The sequence below is a fragment of the Styela clava genome, chromosome 12 (assembly GCF_964204865.1).
Source record: "Styela clava chromosome 12, kaStyClav1.hap1.2, whole genome shotgun sequence".
NCBI lineage: Eukaryota > Metazoa > Chordata > Ascidiacea > Stolidobranchia > Styelidae > Styela > Styela clava.
Window position 1 is genome coordinate 2,194,626 of NC_135261.1, and position 13,125 is coordinate 2,207,750.

The window sequence follows — 13,125 nt, forward strand, 5'->3', positions numbered from 1 at the left end:
GCTATATACTATAGTACAGGGATGGCGAACCTTTTTCAATGAATGGGTCAAAAATTATATTTTTTTTTCGAGGAAGAGAGGAGAGTGGGTCACAGATATTTAATCAATGTTTGTATCTATAAGGAACTGAAACAAGTTTGATAAGTTTCTGTTGGTGTTGGTGTAGTTTTGGGCTTCACTTATGCAGCACTATCAGGGACTTTTTATGGCACTCGATTTTATGAAAGTAGAGTACGAAAACACGCATATGAATTACGTTTATGATGACGCGGCAAATTATTTTATGGTTACAAAAAGTTTGAAGAAAATTCCACTCCAATAGTGACATTTTTCGACCAGCTTTCAATCACCTTAAAGGCGCTTAGGGCCTCCGCGAGCTATTCGTTTACTTGAAAACTGTCCTCGACCCACTGCCCTATCTCCCCCAACCTCCCTATTCTCGACCCACTACGCTATTTCCCTATCTGCCCAACTTTTCTATCCCCGACCCATTTCCGCATCCTCGAACCACCTTTCTATCTTCCTAAACCGTTCTCTTCTCGACCTACTGCCCTATCTCCCTCAACTTAACTATCCTCGACCCACCGCCCTATCTGCCACAACTTACCTATTTTTAACCTACGCTGCTATACTATTCAGTGTTACCGCCAATATCTTGAAGCAAAATTATTTCTCCCGCAAGTTGGCGCCATGGACCAGCTTATCGAATGCTTGGTTATTGCACCACAATGACTTTGTGGAAGTGACGTCAGGGGACCGCGCGCGCTGCAGGGTTCTGGAAGTTTCTGGCTGATGGCTCTTTTGACGTCGGTCTGAGAGTGTTATTTTAGGGTTTATAATTGATTAATTAGTGAACGACTTAGGCTTGTAGTGTTAGTAAAATGTACTGTATTTATTTGTACTGCTAATAATAGTGTATTATTGATATTTCTCACAGTTGTTATTGTAATATTGCTAAGTAATTCAGTCAAGTTATTGTGATTTAATGTTCAAGTTACTGCTTGGCGACCCTTGAGGACACAACGTCAAGTAAGTTTATACATATAGTTTTGTATTCTAAGTTTTACATGGTTTGTATTTGTTTTCCTGTCAGGCCTTGAAAGTGCCGGCAGAGGTAATTTGTGTGTTTGTTTATTATAACCATTAGTGATGCCATATTTGGTCATTAGGTGATTGTGTGACGTAACAAAGATATTTAGGGTTTGTTTACAATAGTATAGGCGTACTGATACGTTACTGCCCCGATCTTGTTATTATTTGTGTATTTATTATATTTATGTTATTTCAGAAAACCGTACTTCTTTGTATTGTGCATCTGTTCGTACTGAAGTATTGTTGTTCGTACTGTGTATCTGTTCATACTGCAGTACTGCATCTGTTCGTATTGTTTTACACTGTTTGCAACACATCACAAGAAAATAAAACATCTTATGCTGATACAGTGATAGTACGCGTCTTTTTGGGAGTGCAACCTGGTCGTCGAGAGTATTGGTATTGGCCATCCGTACACCCTATGTGGGCAGAGTCCGCGCTCCACAATTAAGATTTAATCAAGGCTCTGCGCCAACATAAAGTTTTTTGACGTTTCTACAAAGTATTGACAATTGTGAAATTCAAAGGCCTTTACTAGTGGACATAAAATTATGGCTGAGTCAAATCCAGTTCAATACACTGAAGAAGCTGTACAAAGTTTTCAAAATGCACAAGAAATGGTGCTAGAACAAGAATCTGATGATTTAGAACCGTCCCAAGTTCCAATAACACTGTCATCACAAATGAAAGAGCCTGCAGTTGACCCTGAAGTTGTCGCTGCTGAAAAAATATTATCTCCTGTTGGTTCCGGTAGTGGCTCGATTCATGACCTTTTTCGAAGATCGTCTGATGTGGATTCGGTTTCCCAAATAGAAAATGAAACAAATAAACAAGGGAAGTCCGTAGCATCTTTCAATGCCGAAGATAAGCAAATGAATGTTCACAAAATGACCACAAGAGCGAAATCAAAATATAGTGCTCAATCACGTGACAGTGTTTCACAAAAATCAAAAGTTTTCAGTGTTGGGGGTTCGTTACGATCTCGAAGTATCCGAACTGCGTCATCGGTAATGTCACGGGTATCCACTTACAGTGACTCTCAAATCCAAGATATTTACAAAGCAAGAAAATTAAATTTACAAAAAAAGATTGAGCTGGAAAAGATTCAGCTACAAGACTCCATTTCTCAAGAAGAAGCAGATTGGAGCGAGAAGGTGAGAATGGAAAATGAAGAAATAAGACGAAAACGTCAAATTGAAGAAGAAAAGTTAATACGAGAAAACGAAGAAATCAAACGAAAACGTCAAATTGAAGAAGAAAAGTTAATACGAGAAAACGAAGAAATCAAACGAAAACGTCAAATTCAGGAGGAAAAGATTCGAATGGAAGAAGAAGAGCTAAGAAGAAAGCGCCAAATCGAAAAGGAAAGTTTCCAAAAACGCAAAGACAGAGAACTAAATGAACTAAAACGTAGAGATCAGCGCACCCAGTTAGAATTGGATGCTGACTTTACGGAAGCTATGGCAGAGAGGGGGTTACCTTTTGACCTTCCTGCTATTTCCGATACAAATGGAAGTGAACTGTTACTTGGCACCTGTACAAATGTGTCAAATAGTAACGAGATACAGAATGTATCTCCACCTGAAATAAGATCTTATTCTCCTGCTACAATTGGAAATAATATTCAATCTACTGTGCCATCTCAGACCATGTTAACAACTGCAAATCAACCAAGTTACACGTTGGGGGATGTTACGCGTTCCGTTCCTGCTATTGGTGGCGATCGAGGTATGTCGGTTTATTCATCCTCCCCTGGTTTTGAAATTTGTTGTCCACATACAACCAGTGTGCTTGGTGTGAATGAATGTATGGTTGTGACTAGTACTGCATCTCATAATGTTAATAATTCAATAACAATTCCTAAACAAATTAATTCTGCTGTGAATCCAGTAAATGTGCTTGCAAATCAAATTCAGCCTATTCGTATGAGTTCATATGCTACATGCCCTACCTGTACTGCTAGCTCAAGTTATTTTGCTGCTTCTACTATCAGTAATAATGCACCTACCAGTAATTGCATGACTTATTCTTGCACTGATTTTGCTAGCAATTTTAGTTCAAATACAGGTACAATTCCAATTTATAACATGTCACAGGCAGTCACTGGTGACACCAATAGACTGACAATGCCAATTATTAATGAAGAAGCTACTCAAATTAATATACCCCAGCCAAGCCAGTTACCAATACAATCAACACCACAAGTGATTTATGTGCCCCAGCAAGCAAATTTGCCTCCGACAGAACCTCCAGTTTTTTCTGGTGATTCTGGTGAATACCACGACTTTATTGACATTTTTGATACCGTTATTGCTGCAAAGGTGCAGAATGCAAAGCAAAGATTTGTTTATCTGTTACAATACACAAGAGGCACTGCTCGTGCTCTAGTAAAAGGATGCCAACATAAAGGTTCGGCATGCTATGATGAAGCGTTGAAATTACTCGCAGAAACTTATGGCCATAAATTGCAAATTGAACAGGCATGTTTGAATTCTATTATAGAGGGCCCGCAACTTAGAACCAATGACCTGGAAGCTTTAACAATGTTTGCTGTTGAATTAATTGCATGTGAAAATACATTAAAAGGTATTAAAAATAAAGGTCTGTCTTTGATGATCATTGATAAAATATCGTGGAGAATGCCATCAGTTTGGAGGCCAGGTTGGCGAACTTTGGTGGTTGATACTCTTCATGTGAAAGAAAAGGACTTGACTTTAGCACATCTTGTGTCATATGTGCGTAAGAAAACGAGGGAATTGTCAAACCTTTCTAATCCTGAAACAAATAATGTCCAAAAACCCAGAGAAATTGCAAATAAACCAATGAAGCAACACAAGTCATATTTTACTACAACTGTCTCCGCTGCTGACAAACCAATTCCTAAATGTTTTAAATGCAGTGGCACTCATTTCCTGAATCAATGTCAAGAGTTTAGGAACATGAAACATGCGGACAGAGAAAGATTTGTGAGGGATTTGAAATTATGTTTTTCTTGTCTACAAAAAGGGCACTGGTCAAGGCAGTGCAGACGCGAGAACCCATGCAGAGTTCCAAATTGTAAGCGAAAGCATACTACGCTTTTGCACCCCCCAGATAATGTAAATGCGGATGATCAATCTGAACATCATAAGCCTGCTGATGATGCTTCTGTATCAAAAAATACTATTGAAAACAGAGAAGCAAATAAATTTAGTGCGTTTGTGAATTCTGCCAGTGAAGCAAGAATGTTATTAAACGTAATTCCAGTCAAGGTACGTGTGAAAGGACAGAATGATGTTGTGTTAACAAATGTCTTTTTCGACACTGGCTCAACATGTTCTTTTATAAGTGAAGCGCTCATGCAAAGATTGAATGCCACTGATCAGGAAACAAATTTAAATATTCGTACTATTTCAAATGTGACTGAACAAAAGAAAAGCTCTGTTATTAACGACATTGAGCTATCCCATTTTGAAGAATCTGATTTTATTGCATTGGGTCAACTGTTTTCTAATAAATGTATCGATATTGATGTTTCAAATATTCCAACACAGAAGGATGTGGATCAGTTTCAGGAATTCAAGGATGTGGTTATTCCCAGGCTAAATCAAGAAGTTGGCTTGCTGATAGGAAAAGATAATTTTGCTCTACATAAGCCATTGGAATTTGTACACGGGCCAGATGAATATTCTGCTGTAAGATGCCCTGCTGGATGGATGATTAGCTGTCCTCCCAAAACTAAGAAAGTTGAAAGATCAAATTCTAATTTTTTTGTCAAATCTAGTGTGCACCCACTTTGTAAAATGTGCACTGAAGTGGTCGATTCGATACAAAACGAAAAACCAGAATTTTCCCCTAGTCAAGAAATTTTCATGGAAAGAGTGAACAAGTCTATTCATTTGACAACGGATGGACATTATGAAATTGATCTTCCATTTAAAAATCCTAATGTGATTTTGCCAAAAAACAAAAGTCATGCAGAACAAAGATTAGAATATCTCAGAAGACGATTTTTAAAAGAACCGGATTTCTACAATGAATACAAAAGTTTTGTAAATGATATGATTGATAATGGTTATGCAGAGAAGGTCAATAATTCAGGGGAATGTGATGGTAAAACTTGGTATCTTAGTCACCAAGGAGTGCGCCACCCAGAAAAGAAAAGCCTTCGTGTTGTATTTGATTGTTCAGCTAAATTTTCTGGACTGTGTTTAAATGACGTTCTGTTACAGGGGCCAGATCTAGCAAATAATTTGGTTGGTGTACTGGCTCGTTTTCGAAAACAATCCGTTGCAATTCAAGGAGACATCCGAGCAATGTTTCACCAAGTGAAAGTTTCCGAACCTCATAGAGATTTTTTGAGATTTCTTTGGTGGCGCAATGGTGATGTCTCACAACCTGTGGCCTGCTTTAGAATGACTTCATTTCTTTTTGGTACAATCTGCTCACCCAGTTGTGCCAATTTTGCCTTGAAAAGGACTGCTGAAGATAATAAAGAAGATTTTAGTGAAAGCACTGTGAATGCTGTTTATGATGCTTTCTACGTTGATGATTTTTTGGATTCAAAACCCAATGCTGAGGAAGCTATAGATCATGTCAAGAATGTAAGAAATTTAGTATCCAAAGGTGGATTTGAAATAACAAAATGGGTCAGTAATGATCGAGTTGTTTTGTTGTCAATTCCGGAAGAGCATCGTGCGAAAGATGTCAAAGGATTGGATCTCTCAGTGGATGACCTGCCAGTGGAAAAGGCGCTTGGCATGATTTGGGATGTAGAACAAGATACTTTGTGCTTTCGTGTCAAACATAAGGATAAACCTGCTACAAAAAGAGGATTGTTGTCAACTATTAATTCTATTTTTGATCCTCTTGGTTTCGGTCAGCCAGTTCAGCCAACCTATGAAAGTTTTGATTCAAGATTTATGTAGGAAGAAATTTGATTGGGACGATCCTATTCCACCAGAATTGAAGAAAGAATGGTCAAAATGGCTTTCTGATTTACCAAAATTAAAGAATTTCAATGTACCGAGATGCTATACACCAAAAGATTTTGGTAAAATAATCGATATACAACTTCATCATTTTTCAGATGCGTCTGAAAAGTCATATGGTGCTGTGTCTTACATTAGAATTACAAATACGTATGAACAAGTTCATTGTGCTATTATAAGTGGAAAAACCAGACTTGTCCCTTTAAATGGTTCAACAATATCGCAACTCGAACTTTGTGCAGCAACAATTTCTGCTAAAAATGGTGCATTTCTAAAAAAGGAACTCAAACTTCCAATTTCGGCTTCATATTTTTGGACCGACAGTACAACTGTTCTTCGATACCTGGCAAATACAGATAAAGTATTTAAAACTTTTGTGGCCAATAGAGTAAACTTGATAAAAGAAACCTCTGAAATTGAACAATGGCGTTATGTGCCTTCACAACTGAACCCAGCAGATGTTGCCTCAAGGGGACTTTCAGTTAATGCGTTTTTGAATTGCCAATACTGGAAATCTGGTCCTCATTTTTTGTTGCAAGCTGCTGAGGAATGGCCTTTACAGCCCGATTTTATGAACGATTGCTCTACGGATAATCTTGAGGTGAAAAAAGAATCGATACAATGTTTTTCAAATACAGCAAGTGAAAAATCGGTCCTAGATCGTATAATTTCAAAATATTCAGACTGGTTTCGTCTGAAGAAAGCTTTTGCCTGGATATTACGAGGTAAAAATATGTTGTTTTTAAAACTTAATGCAAATGAATTGCCTTCTAACCTGCCAAAAGAAAATCGTATTCAACCACTTTCTGTTACTGAACTACGAAATGCGGAATTGGAGATAATCAAATATGAACAATCAAAATATTTCTGCGAAGAAATACGTTTGCTGTCAAATAATCAAGAAATTCCAAAATCAAGCACTTTGATTTCGCTGCGTCCTTTCTTGAAAAATGATATTCTTCGTGTTGGAGGCAGAATCAAAGATGCTCCAATTAGTTATGATGCTAAGCATCCAATTGTTATACCAAAAGACAGTCTTATTGCATCCCTGATGGTTGATTATATTCATAGGACAACTGGACACAATGGAAGAGAATATGTTCTTGCAGAAATTAGGCAGAACTATTGGATTGTAAAGGGGACTTCATTAGTGAGGAAAATTATCAACAATTGTGTCTTGTGCAGAAGAAAGCAGCGTAAACCCGAATATCAAGAAATGTCGGATTTGCCTGTTGATAGAGTAACTCCTGATAAACCACCATTTTCATATGTGGCTTTGGACTGTTTTGGGCCTTTCTTCATTCGTCAAGGAAGAAATGATGTTAAGCGATATGGGGTTCTTTTCACATGTCTAACTACCTGTGCAGTACGTGTGGAAATAGCTCAAAATTTGGACATGAACTCATTTATAATGGCTTTAAGGAGATTTGTTTCTCGTAGAGGTCAAGTGTTGGAAATTCGAAGTGACAATGGTTCAAATTTTGTGGCCGCTGAACATGAACTTCGTCAAGCAATAAAATGTTGGAATCAGAAGCAAGTTCATGATTATCTGCTTCAGAAAAATATAAAATGGATATTTCAAACACCTTCCGCTTCACATCATGGTGGTGTTTTTGAAAGACAAATTCGGACTGTCAGAAAGGTATTTAATTCAATTTGTCGGGAACAAACTTTAAGCGATGAGGCTCTATCCACTTTGATGTGTTAATGTGAATCTATTATAAATGGACGTCCAATTACAACAGTTTCAAGTGATGTAAATGACTTGACACCACTGTCTCCAAATTCATCATTGTTATTAAAACAAGAACCTGTTCTTCCACCAGGTTTGTTTGAACAAAAGGATGTGTATTCGAGGAAACGCTGGAAACAGGTCCAGTATTTGGCAGATATTTTCTGGCAAAGATGGAGAAAGGAGTATCTACCTCTTTTACAACAAAGAAAAAAGTGGAACAAACCTCAACGTAATATGAGCGAGGATGACATTGTTCTCATTGTGGATCATAACTTGCCACGAAATACCTGGCTGTTGGGTAGAGTTATCAAGACTTTCCCTGGCAAGGAGGGCCTTGTTCGATCTGTTAGTGTCCAGACCCAATATTCTGTTCTTCAAAGACCTGTTACAAAGCTTATTTTATTGCATGCTTGTAATTAGCAAGTTAGCTTTTGCATGAAATTTCTTTTGCATGACACAATTTCGTTATATTTTGTGTGTTTGTTATTTGTTTGAGTGTGTGTGTGAAAATCTGTAAATTGGTGTATGTGGACACAAATTTTCAATTTCCAAGGGGCCAGGGTGTTACCGCCAATATCTTGGAGTAAAATCATTTCTCCCGCAAGTTGGCGCCATGAACCAGCTTATCGAATGCTTGGTTATTGCACCACAATGACTTTGTGGAAGTGACGTCAGGGGACCGCGCACGCTGCAGGGTTCTGGAAGTTTCTGGCTGATGGCTGTTTTGAGTCGGTCTGAGAGTGTTATTTTAGGGTCTATAATTGATTAATTAGTAAACGTCTTGAGCTTGTAGTGTTAGTAAATTGTAGGGTATTTATTTGTACTGCTAATAATAGTGTATTATTGATATTTCTCACAGTTGTTATTGTAATATTGCTAAGTAATTCAGTCAAGTTATTGTGATTTAATGTTCAAGTTACTGCTTAACGACCCTTGAGGACACAACGTCAAGTAAGTTTATACATATAGTTTTGTATTCTAAGTTTTCCTGTCAGGCCTTGAAAGTGCAGGCAGAGGTAATTTGTGTGTTTATTTATTATAACCGTTAGTGATGCCATAGTTGGTCATTAGGTGATTGTGTGACGTAACAAAGATATTTAGGGTTTGTTTACAATAGTATAGGCCTACTGATACGATACTACCCCGATCTTGTTATTATTTGTGTATTTATTATTTTTATGTTATTTCAGAAAACCGTACTTCTTTGTATTGTGCATCTGTTCGTACTGAAGTATTGTTGTTCGTACTGTGTATCTGTTCATATTGCAGTACTGCATCTGTTCGTATTGTTTTACACTGTTTGCAACACATCACAAGAAAATAAAACATCTTATGCTAATACAGTGATAGTACGCGTCTTTTTGGGAGTGCAACCTGGTCGTTGAGAGTATTGGTATTGGCCATCCGTACACCCTATGTGGGCAGAGTCCGCGCTCCACAATTAAGATTTATTCAAGGCTCTGCGCCAACAGTGCGCTACGAAACTCATTTTCTGGGCGTTCTCGAGGCTTCGTCTCACTGCCCATATCCGTGGTAAGGATCTACACGTGTTTAATAACTTACTTATACATTTTTCAACAACGTCTCAACATAACTTAACTAATAATTACTAAACAGGGCTATGTAAAGGCTGCCCAACTCAACGCAAGATCGAGAAGTAATACCTAATATTCATCCGCTCGCTAACAGCTGATTCGATTCGATTGTAACGTCATGCAGAAGTCATTGTTCATTGCCGAAAATGTAGAGAATATAGGACAGATCGTAGCACATATTTCTTGTAATAAAAGCGTCTTTTCCGTAAAACATGCAATTTTTGGAAGTGGGAACAAGGCAATATTTGTTACTAAAGTTTTAAGGAACATTTTAAAATCATTTTCAGGTAGTTACCTGATGTGCGCTACGAAACTCACTAGAAGAATAAAAATATTGTTCAACATTTTCATTGACCCACCCCCTGAAATTTCAAAAATCCAGCTATTACTCAGCAAATAGTCCCACACAAATAGACTAAATGAATTCTTTCAAATTATATCTCAATAGTGTTTTAGCGTGAACAGAAGGCTGTATATGACACGCTGTGTTTACAACTAAGCGATAATGTTGGATCGATATCTCAGGTCTGGTTCATATCTGACCTGTCATTCATGGCTTATTTAAAAAAGTAGGTTGTACACAACACACTGAAATAGACAATTCGTCTGTAACACTACTTTCTTCACTACAGTCGTTAAAATTTGAAGCAATTTCTCGAAAATTTTTTATTTTTTTTTTATTTCGAGAGTGTATACAACGAAAGGAAGTCTAGATATCTCTTTCTAGTAATCTCGCACTTACAAGGCGACTAAGGAAACCTTCCGATAAACATCTAAGAGGTGTATCTCGCGTATTTGAACGGCGGGGAATAAACTTTTTGAAGGGAGGTGTCAATAGTTGCTTCGATTGTCTGCACTTTACTTAAATTACTAATTTTACCTCTACACATCCATTAGTGCTCATTTATTGGAAATTAAATAACAAATTACTTAATGATAATTATTTAAAGTGACAGCTGCCTTCATTCATTGGCAACTATACCTTTTCAATGTCTGATTTGTGCACACCGCTCCCATAAGGGGTGAACAACCCCTCGAAATTTTAAACTTCCTGGCGACTGCTGGCTCATATTTGCCGCAAAATATAATTCAATTCCAATTATGTTGGGTTTTATAGTGTTTTTACTTTCAACTCCCCCTTACATTTACCTCTGTTTTATAAAAGGTCGCCCATAACCATTTCAATATGTAATAAGTGGGAATCGGGATAAAATTGACGCGATAATTGTCACACAAGGTATATTTCTCCCAAAAATGTTGTTTGGGACAATATGGCGTCGCCTGCTTGTTTAGTCACAGAAATAAAACTCCCGAGTGTGGGATGATTGCCTCGACGGATATAAAGTTGGGGAAGAAAGCGAGGGTAAACAACTACTTACCAACCGGCGGTGGCTCAAAGCCCTGAGTCGACTCAAATTGAGCTTAAGCCAAGTCAAGTTGATCTCAGTATGTGTATATATGCAGCAAGACTCTTGAATCACATAAAATAGTCATTTTCATTCCTACTACGGCCACCTTGCGTTCTACTCACACTGGTGCGCAAAGGCATAGAAGAAGGATAAGTAGTTAAGTAATTAGTCTCGCAGAAATGTATGTGTGTTAGAGTGCAGCATAACTCCTGAATCACAAAAACAGTCATCTTTATTCTTACATACAGCTTCCTCGTGTTATTCTCATACGGATCTACTTTCACAAAAGCATAGAGTAGAGCAACGCATTTTTCTCGCGTCTGTAATCCCTATGCCACCTGTGAGCCCTATTTGTCTACGTTGCATACACTCCTTCACTACCGTGACTGAACACTAGGGGCGTGTCAAACTTTTCTGCTGCCCATGGCAAGTTTCTGATAATGATGCCCATTATACCTAACTTTAAAAGAAAATTGGGGAATAAATTAATTTTAGATGTTGCTATACATGAATGAATAAATTAAGGTCAAGTAAGAGTTAAATGTTTGTATAGATAATGATACATTCTGAAACCGCCTCGCATTTGTTTTCGTTTATTTCACACTTGACTGATTTTGTGATTTGCGTATTCTGCGATTGGAACATAACCTCCCACATTGATGTTGCCATGTTTCTAGTATTGTTTTGTAATTATTTCTAGGTTTGTATTGGGCATATTTAATGCTGCTCAAGTAGGGTTTAGTACTAGTGTAATTTATGATATTTTTCTGATGACAACCTACCCCGATTTGCAGACTGTTAACAAATTAGAACATAGAATTATGCTAATTTGTCCTGTGTTGCTAGGCCAGCTCTCTTTGTGTTGTTGCTTATTTCTGGCAACGCTCGTTCTTTCGCTCGCTGCTTTCTGGGCGGGAGTGTTGGCAGTGATTGTCTGCTCTCCAGTTTTGTTAGATTTTTAGCTGTTCGAGGTCTCAAGGAACCGGGTTTTTTAAGTTATATATTTAGTAAAAGTTACCTTTGAATCTTTCCCAGCTCTATTCGCGTTTAGATGTTCGTTATTCTCAGTAGGCTAGGAAAACAGTTGCAAATAGTTATTTCATGATATTTTGTGTGTTTATTTGTTAGATCTGATCAAATATAGAGCTAATTAAAATAATAGCTTCCAGTCAAAAATTTGGTTGTTCTTTGAGTTGAAGGCTACATCGTCAAGTAAGTCCTTGATATATCGTATTTTATGCTTTATTTAGTGATATGAAACTGCAATTTTAATGTGACAATTGTGCTGTATTTTTGGCTTTTTTAATTAATTTGTGATTCTAAATTGATAAATATTGTGCTTTTTAAGTGCTAATTAGTTAGATATTTGGTAAGTTTTATTGTGTGACATATTTTGAGACTGTCCATTGAGACTTTCATTTCTGTTTAGAAAACCGTACTACGTACTATCGTGCTACATTGCTACATTCAATCGTACGTACACTGCATTTTAAACGTACCTTTTTCGTGACAACAAGAAATTTCAAAAGGCAATTTGTACGCGTATTTTTATTGTGGAGTCTCGAAACGATTCAGAGAGCAACCGTCCGTTAACGCGTGTTGGCGCTAGATAGCGACTCCGATTTGGCGCCTATACATTCTTTTCATTAAATAACGAACTCACGTGTATACAACCCTACAACGTTCTTCCCGTGCCCTTATGACCACTAGACGCGCCCCTGCTGAGAACACAGCGCCGCATACTACAGAAGCTCAAATACAGACCTTTAACAGACAAAACATTTTCAAAAGACGCGAATTATCGCTGGAAACGATTTGTTGAAGTGTTTGATCAATATCAAGAGTCCGGGTCTAAAGTGCGCGATTACGTACGACAATATTCTGTTGGTTCTTATGACATCACTGGGAGGTAATTATTTGATGACGTAGTCGGATGAAATGAATATGTGACAAAATATTTGAAGACAATATGTGACAAAATTTATTAAAAAAACAACATCTTACATAACTATGGGAACAATTCAAGAAAGACCCTTTACCACACTATTAACGACACGCGGTTCCTCCCAGACCAATATCAAACAAAATAATGTCCTTGGATGTTGCTGCCTTGTCTTCGAATGCCATTCTTTTGGTTACCTTGCTTGGAGTCGTATTTTTGTTTTTTTGCTGTAAGTTATTTTATGATTCAACGTTTCGCTATTACTTTCTCCAGATTACTGTTATACTCAATCACGGGTGTTGTTGCTTGATAACCAGTATTGGTTTTCCGCACCCTCCTCCACTCTGAAATACCAATTTTACGTTTGTTTTTTATATTGTTT

At 37.5% G+C, this 13,125-nt stretch overlaps 2 protein-coding genes across 2 annotated transcripts; both read left to right on the forward strand.

Moving 5' to 3' along the window:
* The first annotated feature begins 636 nt into the window (after positions 1-636).
* LOC120337139 (uncharacterized) lies at positions 637-6,146 on the forward strand. The gene is made up of 2 exons (XM_078118768.1): positions 637-1,029; positions 1,289-6,146. Exon 2 carries the CDS (start codon positions 1,644-1,646, stop codon positions 5,997-5,999), a length of 4,356 nt encoding a protein of 1,451 aa, XP_077974894.1. The 5' UTR covers positions 637-1,029; positions 1,289-1,643; the 3' UTR covers positions 6,000-6,146.
* LOC120338155 (uncharacterized) lies at positions 6,102-8,217 on the forward strand. The gene is made up of 3 exons (XM_078118355.1): positions 6,102-6,124; positions 6,243-7,666; positions 7,808-8,217. The coding sequence occupies exons 1-3, from the start codon at positions 6,102-6,104 to the stop codon at positions 8,215-8,217; spliced, it is 1,857 nt and encodes a 618-aa protein (XP_077974481.1).
* Positions 8,218-13,125: the final 4,908 nt, after the last annotated feature.

Bases quoted from the DNA above. Each gene is read 5' to 3' on its own strand.
- LOC120337139 (XM_078118768.1), top strand. From the start codon at position 1,644: ATGGCTGAGTCAAATCCAGTTCAATACACTGAAGAAGCTGTACAAAGT.
- LOC120338155 (XM_078118355.1), top strand. From the start codon at position 6,102: ATGCTATACACCAAAAGATTTTG. The intron at 6,125-6,242 runs GTAAAATAATCG...TGCTATTATAAG, and splicing joins CTATACACCAAAAGATTTTG to TGGAAAAACCAGACTTGTCC. The intron at 7,667-7,807 runs GTGGTGTTTTTG...CAATTACAACAG, and splicing joins ACCTTCCGCTTCACATCATG to TTTCAAGTGATGTAAATGAC.